Raw genomic sequence first — 25,541 nt, forward strand, 5'->3', positions numbered from 1 at the left:
TATTGTTAGCCACACTTGCTGCATGACTCAAGAGATTGCATTGTCTGTTTGCCAGCTGCCACACTAATACCAAGGCCATTAAATACAGACACTTTGTCCCGCCTGTCTGGCGTCTCATTAAGACGCACCAGGTACTCTTTATCATTTGTATAAGACACATTTGGCTTTCAACTAACTCCAATGTAAACCCATTAAATGCACCTGCTCCAGCCGTCCAGCACAGGCGACGTCAGGTGATGATGAATAAAGATAGATAGAAAGTCCGTTATGGGAGGACGTTTGGGGTGATTAATTGGGTCGGACAACAAAGAAGTGTAAACCAAGGGATGAATCCTGTGTGCAACCAGAAGTCAATGTTGAATTGTTATTTTAAACCACGAGGTTGAAGAGAGAAGTAAGAGTGACAGCACAAATATTGAGCTGAAAGATTTAGGTGCAGAAAGGTTATAAATCTCTGTGGGCTTTCCATTATGAGTGACGGCTTTTACAATATACATACAGTTTAATAGAATTGTAAATTAAATAATAAAAATATCTCAAATTTAAAGATATAAATATATGAAGAATAAACAAAGATATTGACGCAGAAAGCTTTAAAAATCCAATTTTTTTGTAATATTTTTGCCCTATAGACATGAAAATAGTAGAAATACAGCAGACATTTACATTCATACATACCAGAGTTGGGACGAAGTCATCTTTGCTCAAGTCCCAAGTAAGTCTCAAGTCATTTGGTCCAAGTCTCGATTATTTTTTCTTGGGCAAGTCAAGTCACAGGTTATGTCAAGTCAAGTCAAGTCACAGGTTATGTCAAGTCAAGTCGTTAGTTAAGGCAAGTCAAGTCACTTTTTTTCCACCCAAGATCCAGCAAATTTTATTTTAATTAATATTACTTATAATAATTTTAATAAGAAATAATGTTTTTCATCATTAAACCATAACTTTAAATCTGGTCATACAGAGAAAAAATAATCACTTAATTTTGGACTTTTTTTTTAAGACTTATCTTTGAATAATCCAATAAGTACTATATAATAACATTAAATTATTTGATGACTAAGCATTATACATATATTTTCTCACATTTCATGATTGAGTTTGTGCTGCTATTTGAAAGACAATAATTCTGCATTTTTATGTGTTAAGCAAACAGGTAAGAGTCACACATGGAAACTAAAATCAGACAAAGAAATGTATAGTTCGCTCTCCGGCTGCTACGTGTTGGTCAGAATCACATGACATGCTGCGTTTGGAGCCAAAGCAAGCAATGGGTGTGTCTTCATCCTAAATGATCTGTAGTATTTTAATCCATTTACATACAGCACAATACAGCTGTATCTTTTAATCCACCGCAGGTCCATTTCTTTTATTTACCTTGACCTCAAACGCCTTGCCATTCTAACCTCTGTAAACCTGAGCCAATACATCAGGTAGTCACTGCAGCCCAGGGCTGAGCCAGTCCCTGTTTACTCTGTCAGATGCCCTATTTTAAAGGAAAAGCCTCCTCAGTGCTGCTGGATACACTTGTTTTTGTCCGGTATCGTTGTGTAGCGCTGTGAGGGCTGCTGTATCATTAGCAGCAGGAGGGGAATGTGTTAGGAATGACCTGAGCTGTGTGTATAAAAGGAGCGAGAGGATAGTGTCAGCTCACCTCCACATGGTGAGGACCCACAAGCAGGTATGTCTCTCCAGTCTCAGAGGTTTTACGACATAATTTAAACGTGTTTTTTTTTTTTTTACATATATTTACTAATACTAATAGATTTATTTTAAGTGGAAATATGAAGCCATCAATTAAATTTTTTTTTTTTTTTAACTTTTTTTCATTGACCCTTGATTTCAAGCAGAACCCACGATTAAAATACGCAATTATTCTACTTTTAAAACTGGAATGATGTTTCAAAATATTACATGAATTTGTCTTTGTGAGTTTCAGTGATTCCACTTTGTTTTAATCCTCACTGTAAACAGGAAAATGTTTGCGCTCCTGATTTGCCTCTTGACACTCCATCAAGTGCACTCTGCCTGTGATCTGGTGAGTACAAGAGTAAACACGTTTTGAGTATTGAAGGATGTTACTCTGTACTGTATTGGATTATTCTTATTCTGTGAGCTTGTTGTACATTTTAGACAACGTCTTATTGTATTGGGTACTTTAATTAAGTTTTAAGTGCAATAACCAGGTGAACTTTGTACATCATTGTATGAAAAAGTACTTTTCAAATACACACTAGACTGACGATACATTACACTGAGATAAAATCGTCACCTGGAATTGATTTATTGTTTGACACTCAACAAAGTGCTCATTTAGACAACACCTGTATTTAATATTCATAATATAATGTATTAGCAGAATCAGAATCAGAATGCCTTTATTGTCATTGCATCGTTAAAAACGGAATTTCGAGTGCTACTCCTGAAAAGTGCTCAACACACTCACTCACATGCATTCTCACAATAATAAATAATAAATAATGAATAAAAGTATAATACAAATATACATATAAATATAAAAATATAGAAAAATATAGTGTAAATAAAACTTAATTGTTATTTTTACTGTTATTTCTTGTTTATTGAGTTTATTGTTCAGTGTTTGTGGAGCACTTTGTAAAAGTAGTTGTAAAGACGTTTATATTTAAAGTTATAGTTTTATGATTACTATATTACCTAGCCCTGCTTTAAACTAGCCAACAGTTTGTGCTGAAGCAACAACCCATGAGGCGTTGTAAAATAATCTTGTTCTACTATTAGCTTTTGCTTCAGACTCCTAATGTACTGCTAATGCATTAAGCTTAAAGTTAAATGTGAGTTAAGATAAGTAAATGTTTCAGTGCGCGGGGTGTGTTTATATTATCAGACTCGACTACTGCAACTCTCTATATTTTGGTGTCAACGAGGCCTCCATTCACCGGTTACAACTTGTTCAGAATGCCGCGGCCAGAAAAGGAAACACTTTACACCCAAACTAGCATCCCTGTACGGGCTCCCCACTCCGAATCCTGTACAAGATTCTTTTGTTTGTATCTAAAGCCCTTCATGTCCGTGCTCCGAGCTATATTACAGAACTCATATACAGTACAGCTAGGCCCCTCAAATCATCTGATCAAGGGCTATTTGCCATGTCACGATCAGGAAGAAAACTTTTCAGGGACAGGGCCTTCTCTGCAGCTGCACCAAGACTTTTGGAATAGCCTCCCATCACATGTAAGAGCAGCAGAATCTCTCGACGGCTTTAAAAAATGCCTCCCTTTTACTCCCTCGCCTTCCCTAGCTGTTGATTACAAACATGAGTTGCATTTTACCTTGTTGAACAAAAGCTTCAAGTTGTGTGTGTGTGTGTGTGTGTGTGTGTTTGGCGTATTTGTGTGTATGTCTGTACGGATACATACGTATGGGTGTGCTCTCTTTGTATTTGTCCTTGTATTTCAAATATTCATGTCATGTAATAATCTTTTAATTGCTCTTTTCATTTGTTCTTCATTTCAAGTTTGTTTTGATGCAAAGCACTTTGTTTGTTTGAAAGCTCTATAAATACATTTGACCTTGACCTTGACCTATGATATAATGCGTGACAGTTTTTATTCTGCTGATTTACTGATGACAACTTTTCTCCTCTCATTTCAAACGTACTCCTCTGGCCTCCTCGGTGCAGCAAGGTAAGCACAAAGTTCACTTCAGCAGGTTGACTTGTTTGACTTCACAGAGGTAATTTATCATCCAGCATCATTTATGAGACCACACCAATAAGTCTCTCAATAAGATTAAGGGATTTGGCACAATCCTTCTGTGTGTGTGTTCTTTTGTTATGTGAAGCCATCTCAGGGTAATTAAACCAGGATGCGTTTGTGAGTCATATCGGGGATATTAGGCTGCCAAAGTAAATATCACTCCTTATTATGTCTTTAATCTGTTGTTTACCCACTGGTTTTATGTGTGTGTGTGTGTGTGTGTGTGCGTGTGCGTGTGCATGTGTGTGTGTGTGTGTGTGTGTGTGTGAATGTGTGTGCGCGCGCAGATATTTGCACACAACACAAAGCTGTTCAGGACGAGATTGTTGACATGCACAATACCTACAGGCGAGAGGTCCAGCCGACTGCTTCAGACATGCTGATGATGGTCAGTCCTGCTTTCTTCTCCCACAATAAAAGAAGCTTATATAATATTTGCTAATAATCCTCAGTATTTCTTTTCCTTTGGAATGAAAAAACAATGAAGTGGGTGAGGTCTTCTGCACGCGGCCAAATATCATCTTATAATGGTTGTTTAGTTTGATGATTAAAGGAGCAACTCGCCCCTGGAAAAAGCCACTGTCAGTCAAAGCTGATGTTCTCTGTAATTGATAGAAGCAATAATCTGAATCTGAAATAAGACAAGAATATAACGGTGGATTGTCTAAAAAATCTTCAGGTCTGCAGTCTAAGTTTCAAACCTGTCGATTTTGAGCGAGACATGACATCGGAGGCGGCCGTTAGCAAGCTCCCCGGCCTGTTTTTACGTAGTCTGGCGGAGGTTTTCCAGGGCCTACTGGAGAAGTGGATAGCATCCTCCAAAGGCACAGAGCCAAATTACATTTTTTTTCCTACCATAATGGCATTAGCTCCCCATAATAGCATGACAGGACTGAGGTTGAAAAACGGCAAACTGACCCTGTAAGAGCTGAGTCAGTCTTGATAGTTCTGATGCAGGAAACTTCCTCTGAGAGTTAAATTAGGTCAAAGCCATATTTAGAAATGATTATAAATGTTATGCAGTATAAAAAGACATTTCAACTGTTATTTTGGTCTGTTAAAGATGATATAACCCTGCATGTACAATGTGTTTATGTTTAAAAGTTGAGAAGAGTCATTTCATCCTGTCAAATCAGCATCGTCTAATCTATTCAATGTAGGGAGACAGTTTCAGCAAAGGAATGAAGATGATTCATTTCCACTCCAAAAGAGTCAGATGTCTGGAGGTGGAAGGTTCTTGCTTGAAAGTAAAAACAAACTGTTTGGATTGGAATTCAGTTTTGGTCTCAAAGGGGAAGACCTCATGCATCACAACCTTGACATGTGTTTAAGAGCTACAGTTGAACATTTTATTTTGACAACTGCAGATCAAAGATTCTGTCAAATAAAAAATGCTCCTGCTTTTAAAACCAGTATCTTCAGGAGAGAGAATGGATCTTTTTTCTGGGGGGGGGTGTTTGAAATGAAACATCTAACTTTATCTATTTTCTGTTACAGAGCTACGATGAGGACCTAGCAGCCAGCTCTCAGGCCTGGGTTGATAACTGTATTCAGGATCATGGAGAACCCAACACCCGGATGCTGAATGGTAGCCACTTGTTTCATCCCCCTTAAACTTTTTTGCTTCCCATAACCTTTTACTCAGAGATAAATTCAATGTTAGGGTTTCCTGTGAACTCTCTGACCTGGTGATTGATGGCCACAGAGAGCATGTTTCTTATCTCCATTCTTTTTATAACGAATTACACAGAGTGGGATATGTTATCATTACAGAGATTATCATCCATAGGCCTCTTAATAAACCCTGCTTTATCTAGATAACTTAATCTACTGGGACATGAAAATAAAACTGTGTATTTGCAGACACACATTAATCAGAGCTGTCGTGCGCTTCCCTCCGTCGAGCAGGATATCAGCTAGGCGAGAATATGTACGCCTCAAACTTCCCCCAAACATGGACGGAGGTCATCGAAGCCTGGCACAATGAGCTGGCACACTACGTGTATCCCAATGGCTCCAGAAACAACGAAACCATCGGTCACTACACACAGGTAACAATAATTTGTCGACAATAATAATTGCAATTATTCTAAGGAAAACAAAGAATCTTGCAATGGGAGCAATAATTAGGACATACAGTATTGCTGCTGCTTTGTTGTTGGATGGTTAGTTTTTTAATTACAGTGGCTACGACTTTTATATAGATAATGGATAAAATGACTTCTTCTCTGGAAAAAGGTTGTTAAACCTGCAGAGAATTATGACTCCACAGTTTCCTACAGCTCTTGAGTAGTGTTGTGACGTTCATGAACAATCCGATTCTTTTGAACTTTTTATAGTTGTGGCCAAATTTCACTGCCCACCCGAGATCCACTCCCCTTTATGCCGAATTACCACAGGCAGCTTTCTTCAACTGCAGCTCCGCTATGCTCGGTCACGTGCAGCGGAATCATGTCACCAGAACATAGTGCCGACAGTGAGCAACATTGTAACCCTCCGCCAAGTTTGTTGTTTTTTTGGTGACACCTCTGTCGTCATGTCGAGTAGTATCATAAATTATTGGCACATCAATGACGTTGATTAATTGTTTCTACATTATTCTGCTGTTTACTTTTACATTTTAAAAGCGCAGAATTTTAAATATGCGTGTGTGTTGACGTGGGAGAACATGAGAGTCTGACCACTCTCTGCCTCGTAGTGTTGTGACGTTTGCAAAGGAACGGAGCCATAAGATCCGGCTCCCTTCAAAGAGCCGTAATTCCCAACACTACTCTTGAGAGAGTTTTAGCCTCTATTAGCTTTTTGTGTTTCACTCCTACCGATCTCACAAATATTGCTTTAAGCAGCTGAAGAGACATTTCTCTCAGAAGGTGGAGACAAAAAACTGAGCTAAAACGAGGATGAATATTGAACTTACATCTATCAGGTAACCAGAAATACAGCTCCAAATCACTGAGAATGTTTAATCTTTGTTTTAGCCAAAAAATACAATATTACAGTCCAATAAATTAGGAACCAATAACCACTTTAGAATTTACCAATGGTTTGTAAAAATGTGCTTTACGTAGCTGTAAGATATGTTTTTCATGACAGGTGAGAGAGAGGGTTTCTGGGGATAATTGCTTTTAAAAAAATACTTTTTTTCCTCCAAATTATGGTGTATTTTCTGTACAAAACAAGTGTTTCCAATCCTGCTTTCACCAAAGGATTCTTTTCCTTTAAAAACTGATACTGTACCGCCATAAACTGTCATTATTGTGTTTTTAAAAAGTATGTATTTGTGTCTTTAAGCAAAAAAAGGGCCTTTTAAAACCATTTTATTATAGGAGATATAAAAAAAAACTGATCTAAATCATGAATGAGTCATGATAATGTTTGAACAAGCGATTTGCATGATTATGTATCCAAATAATAACAACACTAAAACACTGAACGTGTGTGTTGCTGTCAGGTGGTGTGGAACAGCTCCTACAGAGTTGGCTGTGGGGTTGCAGTGTGCCCCAACAGCATCTACCTCTACGCCTGCCAGTATTACCGAGCGTATGTGATTCCCATGAAGTATACACATACCTAAACAAAATTCAGTGTCCATATCTTTATTCAGAGGTTGGGTCGAGTCGTGGTAAATACTTCTAATTTGTTTAACAGAGGAAACTTCAAAGGATGGCGCCCTTATAAGGCAGGAGAACCGTGTGCTTCCTGCCCCAATAACTGTGTGGACAAACTCTGCAGTAAGTAACGGATATTATGTCAAATACACACTGAGATTGTTAGAAATATAATGCAAATATAATGTATATAATACTTCTAATTTTTTGTCTACTTTTACTTTTAGCCAACCCCTGTCCCTACACTGACAATTACAGCAACTGTCCAACACTGAAAGCAACGACTGGATGTGACAATGAGCTGGTGTACGCTTGGTGTCCTGCTTCATGCAAATGCATAAATCAAGAAATCATTCCCATATATTAAATTTCAGTGCTTAAGACACAAACAATACAAATGTGTAAGAAAAATCTGCTTAGCTTTTGATTAGACCTATACTGGGACACTCCACTGGATTTTTGAATAATAATCCTGGTGTAGCAGGATGTGATATATTCAGGGACACATCTCCCACTCAGCATGAGGAATAGCAGAAATACTGTATTACTATTAATCCAGCACAAGATACTACAAATCAAAGATTGTTAATCCAACACATAATCAATAAAGACAACATTAAAAAGCAAGTGTTGCATGTTGTAATTTTGTTATGGCTGATAAAAGGCTCAAATTTCTAAATGTTTTAGTTTTATGTCCAGTTTTAAGTTCCAAATGTCCATTATGATTTGATCTTATAAAAGCATCCCTTTCATTTGAACTGAAAAAAAAAGTGTCACTTGAGTGCACAGGAGCTTTTTGTGATCTACCTGTGTGAGGTTTTTATTAGTAACTTTTACTTACTGCATATTAAGTTAAATCTACTTGGCTGTGAGACATAACATTCACAGTTTAACAAGTAAAGCAAACTTAAACATACTTTGTTTTCTACATATATTTTAGTTACTTATCTGATGTATTTGTACTTAAACTAAATAATAAAGCCAACTAAATTAATATTAGTATGTATTGTTGGAGTTTGATGTAATATTAAAGGACAAAAGTAAGTAAAACCTTCTAACCCTTAAACTTAACATTCATGAAAATATTAAGTAAATCTTACTTAATTATATATAAGTCATAACTTATTTCATTACTGATCAAGTAAATACAATTTTATATATTCATAGTTAGTCAGCGACTTACCTGTTATAATGTTAATCCTCAAATTTAACAATTCGGCTGCATCTCCTACATTAATGACTAAATCAGTATTATGTGTCATTATTGCACCTGTCTGTAGGATAAAGTAAAGAACAGAACATTAAGCGTGTTTAGATGTTTGACATAAAGAAATGCTGATCTCATATATCAGGATATATTTGCATTCATTTTCAATGTTTAAACCTGTAGCAACAAGATTTACCCCGTGTGTTGGTTGAGACCAAAACAGAGCTAAAAGGAGAAAAGAACTTTCTGATACATTGAAGATGCATTAAGTAAGAACGGAAAATATCATAACAGCATTGGTGTCTTCATCACACTCAACTAATGTCTGTCAAGCCTTAAATGTGTTTTGTTTTTCTATGAATATCACCTATTAGCCTATTATTTGTGTCACAAAATATAGACCCTGGATAAGTTGTCCAGGTGTCAGGACCAACCAAAAAGGATTGCATGATCTAAGGGGTTGCAAGACAAGATCCAAACAATGATATATCTTTGCATACATTTGTCTTTTGATGCAGGCTTCCAAAAGTCAATACAGGAAAATATTCACTCTTTGAAGACATCGCTGGTTTTATGGGTTCACAGAAACCCCAGCCCTTGATGTTAAAGTGTGGCTGAAATAGCAAACTTGTAGAAGCAATGTATATTCAGAAGAAGTCTGAAGGAAAAACAGAAAATAAGTCCTGAACAAAAAAAAATCATTAACCCCTGTACACCAGCAGATGGCTCTGTTATACAACTCAAAAAAACCTCCTTTGGTTTCCCATACTATTAAGTTATCTGCCTTCATCTGAAGCAGTGGCCTATGAGTAAAACGCATTTAATCATGTAGAACAATGTCATGCATCATCACTCACTCTCTCTGTATATCCAATGCAGGAAGCTATAGTATTAGAATAAATGAACTACATGTAAGGTGTATGAACTACTTGTACAAAGTGTGACTCATTTTTCAAGCTCTCCATGAATTGATGGTTTGTGATGATCCTGTTTGGTCACATAGGTTACTGTGCAGGTTTATTTTCACCCGAAACCTCATGCAACAGTACAAGAGGCTATTATTCAGAAAAGGATATTACCTCACTTTTGGAATCTGTCCATTGTCACTATCCTCATAAAGAGGAAGACCTGACACACAATGTGACTCTAAACAGAAAAAAAACAAATGTCATGTGAGCTTTTCTGGGAGATTATCTCTGCCCACAGGAGATGATCTGAGTAATGCTGACACCAGCAGCAACCAACCACATTAAAAACACAGAAAAGACGATGGTTTGTTCGAGGAACAACCAGGCAGAACAAGTAGTCAGGTTGTTTTAAGGGCTGTGTTGACTTCAGGTTTGTTTTATATCTATTTAATTAAATGTTTGTATTTTCTTGATGATTTTATGTTGTTTGTGTGTATTTTCTTGTTGAATTTAGTTGTAGGCTATTGTATGTAGCCTATTGTCTTGTTGAATTATGTGCTGTTGTGTATGTGCTTGGTTACTTGTCTGATGTTTTGTTAGTGTTTTTTGTTTAACTTTTGTGTTTTGTGCCCTATGCATTCTTTGATTTAATATAATATATTTGCTGACTTAATGTTATATAAGGGCCCACCTAGGGCACCACCAACTAACTGCTACAGTAAGTAATGCAACATCGCTCCGTATGCTTATACTGGGGCTGGGCAATATGACAATATATCTTCTCTATCGTGATACAAATCCTTGCACGTGGGAGTGAACCTGGGGTGAACCATATTGGGAGGCGCTGTTTATTAACATGGACATTAATGTGCAGAAAAGGACAGAAATCACACACACATGCTATATATATATACGTGATATATATCGTTATCGAGATATGAAAAATCCTATAGGATTTTGGCCATATTGTCCAGCCCTAGCTCATACTTGCAGCTATAATAATAAAATACACATTGAAAGACCTAATTAAACTGCAACAAAAATACAGATGACAGTTACTGAGAGACCAAAATGGTTTGTAAAAAGAAATATGCATTTGTGATGTGCTATTGAAAATAAATAAAACCAAGGTTATGGAAAACACTGGGTCATTGATAGATGTATCATAACTACTTAGCAAAGAGTCAAGAGGACTCATAAATAACGGATAACAAGGTTATTTAATAAGAAGAGAATAAGTTAGTGTACGAGGGATAAGATGGGAAGGAATACCTTTAAAGCATATACTGTTGTAGTGTTCTGACCGGACCTAAACTTATATTTTAATATATTTTGCTTTCATTTTCTTTTAATGTTTTTAATGCTCCGTTTTTAACTGTGTAAAGCACTTTGAATTGCTCTATGTATGAATGGTGCTTTATAAATAAACTTGCCTTGCCTATTAAAATCCAATTGTAAACATCAAGCCCCATCCCAGTATTTTGAAAGGTAATCGCAGTACTATATTGTGAATTGATATGCAGGTGTATGCAGATGTTCTGCAAAAAAAAAGTGAAAGGGAGCTTTTTTTGTCAGTTGAAAAAATAATTAGGTTGATTGACAACACAGCCTGTTCTGCCAGCCGCGCGTTGACGAGACATACACAACTTTGTTCCCTAGAAACGACTTCTCTGAGTGACGGTTAATCAAGAGGTGCTTCTGCGCGAGACACCTAACGGCAAATCTCAGTTTACGTTATTATTTAATCTCAAACGGAAGAACTTGTGACTGTCGACATTGACTGGATGTTTTTTCTTCCTTTGTTTGCTACCCAGGGTAACAACAGGAGTTGTACTGAATGGACTTTGAGTTGGCTGTGAAAACTACTTTCACCCAGCAAGCTATCGAGTGAGAAGAAGCTAACGTTAGCTAGCTAGCTCTGCTCTGCTCAGCTCAGCAGCACAGACACCGAGCGGCAGTCTGGCTGCTCAGTTGCAGCCACAACTTAAAAGGAAGACCGTCCTTCTCATGGGGAGACAAGGCAGCGGCTCAAAAGGCAAGTACCAAAAGCTATAGCTCGACTGATTAGGCTAATCAAGAGTTTTGTGGACACGTTTATTAAAATGATAACTTAATGTGCTTTTTATCATGTTATTTAACTTAACGTTGCGGAGCACTGCTAAGCTGAAGAGGTTCTTTCTACGGTAAAATGCATCATAGTGGGGTGGTCTGTGAGATGAAAACGGTGCAAATGCACTATTCAGGAAAAATGCAACAAAGCCCGTATGTAAAATGAAGCACATAGGTTGCTTGCGTTTTATCATGCAGCATTCACGGTGATAGCCGTCACTGATTGTAAGTTAACATCCGCTCTCTGTGTAAACGAAACGTCAGTACTTCACGCTTCGGATTCATACCTTCTTTGTATGGCTGTGCAACGCTTCATACACGCTGCTGTAAACGTTACTGCTGTTACTAATGTCATAATACCTAATTATGCTAATCGTTTCTCTTCACAGAGCACAATGCACGGAGCAAGCCCCTCTGCCTGTAGGAACCTCACAGATATGTGCACCGATAGATGATATGACAGAATTGCGTGTTACAACGAGGCAATAGGCCAGGCAGGAAATTGGAGTAAAGCTGATACATAAGGCTTTGCTACCCAGCAGCTTGTGTGTGAGAGTGTGTGTGCTCCAAGTGCCTATGGCGGAGTTTGGGGAGGACGGAAGCCTGCCTCCATTGAATCTTGAGGATACGGCCGTGCCCAGCGACGAAGCAGCTGGGAAGACGCATTGCGAAGTGTCCGTGCTGAATGGAGACTGTGGGATATCAGATAATATGGTCGGTACAGGATCCCTTGTCGCACCTGGCAGCCAAGCCGGGGTGGAGACAGCAAACACCTCTGCTGGATTGGATGGCAAATCAGAAATTCCACGCAGGAGCAGCATTATCAAGGTAAACACTGAAGTTAAAGTCTCTGTTGTGCGTTTCATTGTGTTGAGCTAGCCTGCACATCCACACTGTACATAGGTTGTTGGAAGTTGCACTGCAAACCCACAGCTCTAATTTCATTATTCTTTTTTGTACCCTGCTTTTCATTAATCTCACCTCTATGATGGGGTCTCATTCCAGTAAAATAGGTGGTTTTAATAACACAGGCCTGTAAGGGGATCATCAGAGGCACATCCTGTACTTTGTCTGAATATTTTAGAAAGAATTTGGACTGCAAAGCTTCTCCTTATTTGATCTGGAATGTCATTAATCTAGCTATATGTGTAGATGTGTGTGGACAAGATAAGATAATCGTCATTTTTTCCGGGGGTGGGGGGGGGATTTAACATATGATAAAAAATAACCAAATAAAGATGACACATGTATAAAGTGTACTGAGGTAAAATTGAAAATGTTTTAGTTGCAAGCAGCAAAGACAGGGAGTATCATCAAATAAGATATTGCACCTCAGTGGGAATGAGATTGAGTTTCTATAAAGTGAATAGTAGATACAGTTGAGACTGTTCAGTCATGCAGCAGATGGTGAAAATGATTGTAAGAGTGACAAATGGTAATAAAATAGAATGCAGATCTAATATTATTTGTTTGTTAAGCTCACATATCCACAGACGAATGATACCATTGTTGAAGTGATGAACACACTTAGCTATATAGAATGATATATATACCTTCAGGGATAGAAGCTTGTATTTTCAAGCACTGGTAGTTAATTTTTTGGGGCCAAATGTAACTGTATGTAAAAACAATATAGAAAAGGCCAAAAGCAACCCAAATACTTAAAATATGATGCTGACCTGCTACACCTGCCCAAGCTCTTTGTTGCTGTAGCAGTTCATGAACCAGAGCATCAGCATTTCTCTTATGCTTGTCTGAGAGCCTGCTATTAGACATAATTGTAAACTCTTCACACTCTGTATCCATCAGAAGCAATTGTGTTGTCAGATTCAAAAGGTCTGACCCAGGAGACCACGAAAAAGAAGTTGGGATGTTTGTGGATCGATAATAATGAGTTGGCAAGTGCTTGTGGTCTGGAGATAACCATACCGCTAGCCTTTGTGGCCACAGCGGGCCACCTACAAGTAATATTTGGTGGCCATGAAGAAATGGTTCATGTAAACCCTAAATGTTACGAACTTAGTAGTCGGAAACACAATATTAATATCTTGTACTGCAGGAAAAGAAACATAGTTATCAGAAAGTCCCTGAGGAAGACACTCATGTCTACATCCTCTCGAGGGGGGTTAACCACACATTTCAGGGAATATGTACAAAACAAACAACGTTTAACAAATAAATACTTCCTTACTATTTGATCTTAGACTCATTGTACTTCAGTCTAAAGCTCTGCATTTCTGGTGACTCGTCTCTTGGATAGGGATGTTGGGAGTATTGCTTAAGGGTTATCAAAGATGATGACACTTCCTCACGTTGCTTCAGTTTACTGTATGTTGAAACCCTCTGAGACTTTGTCTGTAGCTAATGTCAGCAACTCTGTAATGCAAGTCTTGCTGCTGCTGCTGCTGCTGTATCTGTCATAATGTCAGCCTGAAGGAACAAGATAGAACATGGTAAAGGGGAGTTACTTGGCTGTACTGAACAACAGATTTATTATTCTTTATATTATCATATTATTCTTCTCATTAACAGAACTCTACCTCTGCAGAGCATAGCCTTTTTTGATGATGTTTACATTTGAGTTTTAGAGGTCAGTAAATTAGTAGTCAGAGTTTCATTCCCTCCAGGGCCAGCTAGATTTAAAATGCATGAGCTAGTGTAAGGAATGTGATGAGTAGCAATTTTCAAATGGCAGTGTCTGATGTTTTGAGTGCATTTGGTGGCGTAATCTTTTATTACTATGTGCACAATCAATCCCATTATAAGGTCTGTGATTTGATGCTTCATGTGAGATGTCCTTCGGGTACATTTGCTTGCACTGGATGGGGTTAAGCTCACCTTTTTGCCAGCGGGTTAAACAGGCAACAAATTCTTGGCACATTGTTGTAGTTGAACTTTGACATGTCCTCTGCCTAGAGATTGATGGGGTTATATTGACATTTCTGCCTTGTAGAGTTCCAAGTAATCTCTCACTACACAAGAAACTGTCTAACTTCCCAAGCCATTAGAGAGCAATTTATTTCAGTGGGACGCCCACTCCTGTGAGTTATTGACTCTGAGGAAATATGTGAAAGCTTATTTGAAGAAGAGAAATGTCAACTTTTTAATCTTTTTGAAGACATTTTGGATTCAAGTCAAGAAGCACCGAATAAGGCTTGTTTATATAACATGTTCCTGTCCAATTTAGTGAACTGGACCAGAGGTTTCTACATGGTGGTCCAGTGCCAGGGTATCCATGCAGACAAGATATCATTCTGAAATGCTCAATGACCTAAATTCAATTAAGTGCCATATCAGGATGCACAATGAAAGCCTTCATGACACAAGGCATTAGAAATAAGTAAAATGCACAACAGGTCAGTTTGAAATGATTTTGTGCTGTTTGCTTAGCAACTGAGCACACAGATGGATAAACATCCAGTGAGTCACAGCAGAAATGTTGACTTCCGTTAAGTTGAAGCCAAAATTCATGTCATGCTACATTAGCATTGGAAGAACATGAACAGTTACTAAGGTTTGGGTTTATGTAGGAAGTGGAAGTTGTTCATCATGATAGAAAAAAATATCCACTGTACAATCCAAAACTAATACTGCTCATTAGGGCTGCACAAGTCTGGATAAAATGAGAATCACAATTTTCTTGCTTAGAATTGAGATCACGATTCTCTCACAATTTTTTATTTTTTCTATACAAATGTTTATTGCACTCACCTGATACAAAAAGAAAGGCAGGCAAAAATATAAAGGTGCATGATATAGGGCCGGCACATCAATTTTGGACAACAGAATGGGAATGCTTCTGTTCTAAGTGCTTAAGTGCAAATGCTTCATGAATCTGGAAGTATACATGAAAGCAATAGAATAGAACAGAATTAGGGCTGCACGATATTGGAAACAACATACATTACGATATATTTTTGTTATATACATATAAACATACATATAAACATTTAACAATCATACTTTTTATTATTTTGGACTTTTAAGTCTATTTGCTGATAATAAAACAAACCCCCCTCCTACTTTTATCACTCTTGGTTCAGACTCTGACGCCTGCATGACAAAGTAGGGAGTACAGTTGGAGCGACACGTTCTTTATACAACAAATACTAATAGACCTGTGGGCTTCAGTTATGTAATTAATATGGTATGTCATCAACCATGGCTGATGATGATCAAATGTACGTGTAATCAGAGTGATCAGCCCAGTGACAGTCATTTTATGAAACAGAAAATCATGTCTCCTGTTTCCTGTTGTGCTGCAGGCGCTAACATTAAACAGCATGTCCGCTCCATGAACTGTGTAGCTGTTGCGTTAACCAGCCCTGGGACGAGGTGACGCTGTTAACTGGAATGCTCTCACTTATAAGCCACCTTGTGTAACGGAGCTGCTGACGTCATAGATAATTTCGGCGGTATGATCGAGGCTCCGTTAAGCGGTGTGGTTTATAAGTGAGTGTATTCCCATTAACAGCTGCATCTTGTTCCGATGCTGGTTAACGCTGTGGTTACACAAACGGACAGTTCATGGAGCCTACAGTTCCTTAGCCATCGCCTCCTACCGGCTCTGCAGCCCTGGTATTTCCTTCTTAGCTCCTTGGGGATTTCAGGTCACTTGCCGGTAACGCCGCTATGTAGGAGTGGAATCAGATGATCCCTGGTGTAAACAATGGAGCCCTGATTCGCTTCTGCCAGGACGGGAATCAGACCGATAAAAGTACTCCAAGCACGTCAAAAACAAGAAAGTGCGGAGCCATATCTTATCGGTCTTATCAGTAAGGCAATGTAAGGTTTCCTCACTCAACTTTACTCACACTGTCATTCTCTCACATAGGTTTGTTTTGGCCAGTTACTGCTGCTCTGCATCACCTGGTATAACGCCGCGTTGTCATTTGTTGAGGGAGAAAGGGGGAGTTCTTGTTTTGATGCAGCTGATGTCCAGAATGAAAATGTGGCGGGATCGTTTTCATTTGGAAATTAGATTGCGTAGAAGTATGAATCAAGATCGCGATTTTATTCCGATTGATCGTGCAGCCCTCCTGCTCATAAACCATAAAACCAAACTATAAATCTAAAATTACAACATTTTCCTGTTACAACACTGCCATATTACATAGGCCAGCTTAATAATGTGGACACAGTGCACATTAGTAATGACTTTTAAGATGAAAGTAAAGTAAATGAATGTGGCGAAAGTGAAAATATGAAATCATAATTTCTGATTTGATGGTTGTCCAAAAGGCAACCCTCAATTTTCTTATTTGAAGCAAATCAAGCATGCAGCAAGCTGTGACCTCGTCTGCGAGCCAATATTTTCTCTAAGGCATTTGTTTTTGTTTTTGACAGCTATGACCGATCGAATATTGCACTGATACGGCGGTTGTGCAGGGTTGGACGAGTGTTAACAAGGCAGCCTGTTTCACACTGTCAGTCAGAGCCCCGAGTTCTTGTTAAACTGCTTCTCTGAAGTGATGGGAGGATGTGGTCGGGACAACACCGACCATATTCTCATAGTAACAGCTGTAATACAGAGTGCTTAACAATACCCTCCTATAAAGGTTTCTGTTGGAACATATTTAGTGGTGTGGGCGTGTGTACATGCACGCTTGTGTGGTGAGAGGGAACGCTGATATCTAAACTGGCATATTGAGACCTGTTATCTAAAAATGCATTTGCACTGTCTGAAAAAAGGAAAGCTTGCAGTCCACAGCTGACAAAAAAAATACTTTCAATTTAATGTTTCCTAAATTCAGAACTTGGAGTGATACTCTATCCAAAATCTACACTCACCTTCCCACTCACTTCCAATGATGGCAAGTGTTCAAGTACCAGTACACCCAGAGAAGCTTCAGTGTGTAAGCTCAGTATATTTAACACTGTCGTTTTTTTTAGACAACGCCAAATACACCCTCCCTGTCCCCCCTATGAAACTTAGATGTTCTTTTTCTTTGGCAAAGTAAGTCTTTGTGGAACATGATTGGAATATGGGTCACAATAGTAAATAGTATTATGCTGCAGGAGTGCTCAGAAAATCATGACCACATCCTCTCTATGAAAGATGAAACCACGAACCTATAACAGCCATTTCCAACTGTAACAGTGTGAATCAAAAGATAGATGCTTGGTTGTACAATTTTAAACTGACCTTCATTTCACACGGAATGAATAAAGTAATAACCTCCATTTAGAAGATGTTTCCAGCCCTATAATATTATGGATGTTATTTGTCTGTGAAATACAAAAAACCCCTTGAAAATACAACAATAGACCAGAGCCTGAATTGATTCGTGTTTGGTGTGTATCCAAGGTTTCGAGGTATATTTTTTGACATTTTCTCATGAACTACTGGACTTTTTGAATGAAAATATTATTTTCTCCATGGCTGTACATCACTATTGTTTGATATCGAAATAACAAATATAAAGGTAAATGCAACCTTGCCAGATGTATGCACACATAAGTTTTTGTTATTTGAATAATAACCTTACATGCCCTTGAAATGAGGTTGTCACACTGCCGCATGAAAGACAGAGCAGTGTATGTTTAGGTTAAATACTGACTATGCGATACAAAGGCACTTGTGCATAACTTGACTAATGGCTATGGTGTTTACTGGTCTGACTTAAACTCTGTCTTCACAAGTAAATTATAACCATGTTGCATGTGGGTGGCCAGTGTCAGGAGAAATAATGAGCCTGTGGCCACACTTTTGTTCCCACCTCACGCCTCACCTCACATCTTCTCTTTTGTGTCGCTTTGTAAAAAAACACTTATTTCACAGTTTTGGTCAGAGAAGAAAACAAACACAAAGTGTATCAACCTGCTAAAGGGAAAACAATATGGTATTAGTTATGGTGAAGCAGCAGGGCTGCGAGTCCATGATAGTTTTTCACACGGAAATCTTCATATATTATCATATCAGTCAGTCAGGCTCAGTTGAAATTCACCATGTATTACTCAGATCAGTGCATATCAGCTAAGGTGTGATTTTAATTAAAAATGTAAATTATTTCTCATATCTAATTTGATGAGCTACACTAGAAGCAAGGAGACGGATCAGAAAGCACACTGGTTCCAGCTGTTCTTTTTTAGAAATAGGACTCTTGTTAGGGGTAAATTTCCTTTTGAATTAACCTCTTAAATGCGTTGTAGAGGTGAAATCCTGTACTAGGAGTGAGGATAGAAGACCGCTTGAAATTAAACAACATATATATGTTTTTGTAGGTGTGTGTTGTGCTGGGAGCTTTGCTGTGAAGTCTTAGAAATATCTTGAACCTCCCTTTCATTCCCTCCCTACCATTCCTGCTGTTCCTTTTCAACCTTTTCATTATGTGCAGAGGAGTCTTTCATCTCTTTGTCAGAAAGTTTCCACTGTACATCTTCACACTGAGCTACATTGTGCTTACCTAGTTTTCCGTTTGACAGTAATGAATTCAGATCAAGTTTATTTAAGCTTTAGGACTTGGCAGTTGAAAGTCAGCGCTATGTTGTAGATGTCTTTTAAACACTGTAAAATAGTAGAAAATACATATTGATATTCAAGTGTTTTGGCTGTGCTATCTCTTGAGCTAAACTGTTGTAGTGAGGAAATGTTATGAAAGGATGCTTTCATATGAATTCTGCATAACAAGCACTTTGTAATGTTAATGATAATGCAGTCATTAGTTATCACCATGTTCATAAATCACTCCAAAACACTGATGTTTCCATTCTGCCGCCTGATTAATTATGTGAAATAATTGCTGTTATATAAGCTATGATACATTTGTCCACGTGAGTGACAGTTAAATGGGTAAATGTAGTCATTGCTTGTCCTATTTTCTGTTGTTACATAGAGAATTAAAGCGAGGAAAATGAATCGGGGGAGTTTGGTGTGAAACAGAATCTCTCCTGAATTGACTGTTGAAGTGGCTTTGAGCAAGAAACCCAACTGTGTAACATTCACGCTGAGCTTCCATGTTAAGCTAATTCCCCTAGGGGGGGGGGGGAACAATACTAAAAAGTCAACCGCTCATTGTTTTTTCCGTAGTGGGTAGCATTAAGTTACTTTTGGAAACATGCAAATGCTGTTAGATAGCACCAACCATTGTCAAATAAATTATTCATATGGCCACATTAGAAACTGCCACCAAAGCGCTGCGACATACTTCTCTACCATCATTTGACTAAATCTGCCAACCACAGATTTCCGTGCCTCTCGTGTCTTTCTTCTTAGAGTCATTTGCTGAGCACGTCTCTGAGCAGTGCAGATTGCATGATTTAGTGTAATCCACTTGCCCAAACCGATGCCACTGGCAGTTGATCGGGTAATTAATTACAGGTCTTTTGACAGCCATCCTTGACGCCGGGTCCTGCTCCTGTCTCACATTCACTCATTGTGCCTTCTTGTGCTCAAGGCATGCATTCATCAGCTCAGGTGTCACTGATTTACACAAGTGCTGGCTGCCTCGCCCTGTTGTTCAAGGGTAGATCGAATGACTTGGCAGTGATTACAGTTCTGCCACAGTAATGGGAGTGGTGGTTCTATGCCCTTCCGACGACATGGATTAATATTTTAGTGCAATACGCAATGAAGCACAGAAATAAGAATGCATATTTTAACATGGAGTTTAATTACCTATAATTACGTTTCTGCTCAATCATCTATAGAATCCTCAGAATGAAGGCTGTAACTATGCGATGTCGGTAAAATACAGTTTATTTAATAAGCCCCTCTGTTAAGTGTCACTTCCTAAATGTATGTTTATTAAAAATACTCCTCACAGGAAATTAACTTAAATATTTTCTGAGAGTGGATCATGGAAACCCAGTATTTGCCTGTGACAGTCACGACGGATGCTTTTTGCAGTTAAACTCTTCTGGAGTACTGATGCATAATTAACATAATGGAGACCATAAGTATGTTGATAGAGGCTAGTTTACTTTCATTGTAACTGATATAGATCAGAACTGCAATGAAAAGATTTATCACAGTTTCTGTTCTATTGACAAAATATTTAATCAAGTAATTGAAAATGAGCAGCCCGAAGAAAGCGGAGCACATTACGCCAGTCCTCAAATCACTGCATTGGCTTCTGTGTCAGGGGATAGATTTTAAAATCCTATTATTTGTCTATAAACTACAAAATGATCTGGGCCTACAAATCTTCTTTACTTGTACATTATGATGTGTCCAGACCCCACAGGTCACCTAGAAAAGTTAAGTTATACCAGGACCAAATCTAAGCAAGGTGATGCAGACTTTATTTCACTTGTGGAGAAAGCTTCCTGAATACATGGGGGCTGCTAAAACGGTTAGTTCATTTAAATCAGAGCTAAGAACATTATTTTTAAGTGCAGCATTCAAGGTAATTAGATACATAACTTATTTTAATCTATTTTTAGCTTACTTTCCCTTTTGTTTTTATTGTCTTGCAATTTTAGTGTTTTCCTAATGTCCCTTTAAAAATTTGAAATAGCCTAAACGTGCCTTGTACTTTCAACTATAGACCAACTCCTCACCCCTTACACTCTTCGGTAACAATTTCCTGCTTATACTAAAAGTTTGAATATTAAGTAAGATTATCCATGTCATTGTCAACCATGAGAAAATGTAACTGTTTATATCATCTCTAAAACTGTTTACTTAGCCTGTTTTCTTTAATTGTAATTTGAGAAACTTGTCTTGTTGACTTTACAATCTGGAAAGCTTTGTTTGATGAAATCGCAAACTGAACTGCCGAGGTTTTCTTCTGTTTACATGTCAGTTATATTGTGGGAACTTTCATTTTTACAGGTGGCCGTATAATGATGATTAACACATTGTTGATAATTTGTGAGGTTTAATAAACTCTTGTTATAGCTGTATTTATTGAGGACACAGTCTCTTACAATATGATTGAAATCAAATTGACCAGTTAGTTGTAATTCCAAGTGCCCCGGCATTGTCTTACATTATTATTCAACATTAAGAGGCTCCTAGGATGAATCAGCTGAGCTGTTTTGCAATAATAACAACGTTGGCTGTGGAAACTCTTACGAAATTGGCAGCTCGTATGTTCATTGTACTCACAGTGCAGGCTGAGCGTTTGAAGCCTGCCAGTGTTCTGAATCTGTCTCATCATGGAGGCTTTATCAGATGCTGAGCTGAGCTGATGCCGTTCACTCTCTCTCTCTTCAGTTAGTCTGAACTGTGACATGACAGTTTTGCTTGATCGTTCTCTGATTGAGCTCTGATCAGACTGCGAATAAGATTATTTCCAGCTATTGCAGTGTTGACCTGACTTGAATAATGGGAAGAAGCTTTGAAGTCTGACCTGATTGAACAATTCAGTGGTGCCTCACTGCTGCTACATTGCACTCCCTTTCAATAAACGAGTTAACATCTCCGAGCTATGTTTATTGAGGCTGAATTTGACGGAGATTGTGTTTCTGACTGTTTGAGGGTGCTTACATGGTTCAACAGCGCACAGTGTAAGTGCTCTGCAGGTCTGATATGTAAGATGTAGTGGTATGTGTGGTTCCTTACTTTGAGACACAGGCTGTTATTAAATGCAAATTATCATGTAAGGTGAAAACGCTGTGCAAAAGGTCGCATACGTCTCTTGTCTAGCATTATGCTTACTGTTTAGCAGTTGCTATCTCAGGTTTTCTTTGCATAACAGCTTATTTGGTAGCTAATAGGCCACAGGTGGGAGTACAGCAAGTAAGAAGGCCTTGATTTTGTGTTAGGAAAATGTGACATTCACCCAGACACTAGTTATTGTCACCACAACAGTTCCACGCTCACAAACTTAAGCATTTTCTTTTCAAAGTTTGAGGTTTGTTTGTGGTGGTTATACCCAGAAGGGGGGCAAGGAAGGTCTGAAACCAGGCTGAACACTTTCAAGGTCAACTGTAAAACTGACTTGCAATCAAATGCCTGTTGACTCTCTATGTTATTGTTCCTTCTTCCAATCAATAAGAAGGAAGTGGAATTCAGCAATCTGGCAGACGTTTCCATAACAACATTTTTAGAGAAATATTTGTATTAAGTACACAAGATTCCACAGAGAAAATAACATTCAGATAAACCATGTTATCACAGACATAAGAATGTTGTGATGATTCCTTTAAATGGCAAAAGAGAAATTACTGTATACTGTTAAATCATTATCTTCACCTGTTGTGATGTAATGTCTTTACCTGAGGAAAGGAGAGGCATAGGTCTTATTATGGCAGCAGCAATTTGGTGCAAAAGTACACATTCCTCCTCTGTTGCCATCTCCAATATCACATGGCTTTGTATTCACAGTGTGGGAGAGAGGCCAACAACCCCAAGATGGTGTTGAAGATTATCTAATATATTAGACCTAATAGTGTAGGCAATTCCTAGGTATGGTATATGATAGGCCAAACATCCGTGTTTTAAAATGAAGTTGTTTTTTTGCATTTGCTACTGATGTTAAAGCCCTCACACTGATTGTGAAACGATGTTCAGGCTCTGAAATGAGAAACAGTACTGGTAATGATTCCAAACTCGATTGCGCGCGGCTTGCTAGCAGACATTTCTCTCAAGGTCCCATTAAATGTTTTATTCCCACTAGCTCTATAAATGTTAGGGAAACAGTTGTCGAGGGTTACATGGTCTTGATTAAATATGGATAATAAACAATTGGGACACAGTTGTAGAAGAGAATCCATTACTTTTCTTTTCATTACTGATATCTGCAGGCAAGAAATCGTTGATGATTTTCAAAGTGTATATTCATCAGCACATTATTGGTAATGAACCATCATCCTTTCATGCACTAATGGAACTGTTACTACAGTATAAGTTGTCTTTGTCTCTCTTTCCTATCCACTATTTGAAGAAGTTGAAAACAACTTTACACTATTGTAAAGAGAAGAAACTGCCAATTTGTTTCTGGGTGTGTTTATGGAACACTATTAAGTTCAAGCCTGCACTCACAATACAATGAAAGTCTTTTGTGTCAGATGGTGTTAAGTATGCTTCTTTAGGTATGGCTGCAAAGCCTGCAACTTAATAAAGCATCAACACTGTTTAAAGTTACTTCTTAACATTACTGAATTAACAAATTAATTTATTGTAACTCTGGTTAACGGCTCAATCAATATTTGAGGCTCCCTCCGAAAGCCTAGAGCCAAAACACTAAGAGCTGATGATGTAAGTGCTGGAACCGTTCCACAGAGAATAGTTTGGAGGGAAACTGTAGTGAGCAATTAACTTGGCGCACCTAAGGCAATTTGTCTGTGGTGAACTGTATAAGTAATACTGCCATGGAAAAGATCAATTTAAATTTAAATTTCAAAGAAACACTTTTGCCTTCAGTATATTTGGTGAAGGATTTTTAGCTTAAAGAAAATTAGCCATGCTAAAAAATGGGACTTCTCTGGACCAAATATGACACATAATTAACCAAAACATAATGTATTGCGAATATTAAGTTATCTCTTTGCGATGCTAATTTTGTTGCACTTTCTAGACACCTGTGCATATCCACCCACAAGTGTCATGCGATAGACTCTGTGTTCATAAGAGGCAAGTCAATCTAGTGACTAAAGGCAAATATGTGGTCTGACATCATTTTTGTAAATAGTAAAAGTAAGAATAAAAGAATAGAAAACCACCTAACAGACCAAAATAATCTGTAGTGCCTTTTTTGTTAGCTCACGTTTAACTCTTGTGAGTGAGAAGTGTTAGTCAAAACCACAATGTTCCAGAAATAGACATGCAACTCTCACTTATATCTCTTGAGGAAACGGTAGAGCTTTAAAAGTTTACTCTGAGGGGAGTCAACCTCTTCACACTTCACTTGACCAGCAACTCGTGTCATATGGTACAGACGAGACACAGCTGGGCCGTAACCAGATATAAACTCTTGTGGGATTTTGACTGTAGAGCAGCTGGAGAACCAAAAGTCTAAATTTAACATCAAGTTTAACAACAAGCTCTTCACTTACTGGAATATTGGAGGGACTTTCTGACATTGAATGTTTATTACAAATATGTATTTGTACGGTTTACGGTCTATTATTTTTAAAGTCCTATTGTTTTTTTGGTACGATTAAAATATCTAGGATTTTTATGAGTTTTGACTATATCATATATGCATATTAGCATTACAACTAATCTAGAGAGGTTACTTAGAATTTATGATAAAAATAGCCCAACAAATGGGTGTAAAGGTGCATTTACCGTACACTTACACAGTTAAAGATGTCAGAACGGATGTTCTAGTCATGTTCTTGGCCTCGAAAGCTTCATCATTTTGTGTTTTGCAATAGTTTCAAAGGTTGTTCTAGTGGTGTTACCATGGTTACAGGGAGTGCCATCATTATTTCTAAAAGTTTACAAAACAGACGTGACCTTCATTTTTGTTACGAGCACAACATGTTTTGTGAAATTGTCTTTTATTTCCTCTTCCTTACTGTCACCAAGAGTGTGTCCTTGTGACTTACTTGTTCTACTTTACATTTTTCTATCAAAGCTGTTTCTGTCACTCTGTTACTCACTTTTTCCCCCCACACAATAATTTGGTTTCATCTCTGCCTCCTCTGCCTGTTGAGCATTTGAGATGGTGTTAACACCGTCTTATTTGTAGCTGCAACTTTGGAAGAGATTAGAAGTGCAAAGTGTGATGCAATCAAATTCTAAATTAAAGAAGGTAAAATTGGGATTTTTTACACATTAAATCATTATTGCCTTAAACCTAGTCCCATCCATAGGTAACATTGGATGCAAGCATTTAAACTTCACTGTAAATTGTATACATTTCTAAGTTAAAACAAGAAAATTTACCTCATGATGTAAAACAATATGAACCACAATCCATTATGCTACCATTCTTGCTTTGTTATTTAAGTTATGAAGGATTATTGTATAAGAAGCTCTTCAGGATAACTGATTTCTTGTGGCGACCAGCTTCCTAAGTCCTTTTATTATTTACTCTTGGGTTGGACTTGTAATCCTAAAAAAGGTAGGTATCCCACAGAT

The 25,541-nt window shown here is 38.0% G+C and overlaps 2 protein-coding genes across 2 annotated transcripts in view; both read left to right on the top strand.

The window, feature by feature from the left end:
- Positions 1-1,975: 1,975 nt before the first annotated feature.
- On the top strand, positions 1,976-7,709 carry LOC138584732 (cysteine-rich venom protein DIS2). The gene is made up of 7 exons (XM_069657036.1): positions 1,976-2,039; positions 4,022-4,122; positions 5,232-5,322; positions 5,643-5,785; positions 7,186-7,274; positions 7,383-7,465; positions 7,570-7,709. The coding sequence occupies exons 1-7, from the start codon at positions 1,976-1,978 to the stop codon at positions 7,707-7,709; spliced, it is 711 nt and encodes a 236-aa protein (XP_069513137.1).
- A 4,267-nt stretch (positions 7,710-11,976) lies between these two features.
- LOC138583942 (inactive phospholipase C-like protein 2) overlaps positions 11,977-25,541 on the top strand; it is a 38,054-nt gene continuing 24,489 nt past the window's right edge. Inside the window, exon 1 of the mRNA XM_069656015.1 lies at positions 11,977-12,394. Coding sequence (XP_069512116.1) covers positions 12,143-12,394 — 252 coding nt within the window. The 5' untranslated portion in view covers positions 11,977-12,142. The remainder of the gene's footprint in view (positions 12,395-25,541) is intronic.

This window comes from Semicossyphus pulcher, unplaced genomic scaffold (genome assembly GCF_022749685.1).
Source record: "Semicossyphus pulcher isolate SPU_LCO1_2020_fin unplaced genomic scaffold, fSemPul1.0.p SCAF_9, whole genome shotgun sequence".
NCBI lineage: Eukaryota > Metazoa > Chordata > Actinopteri > Labriformes > Labridae > Semicossyphus > Semicossyphus pulcher.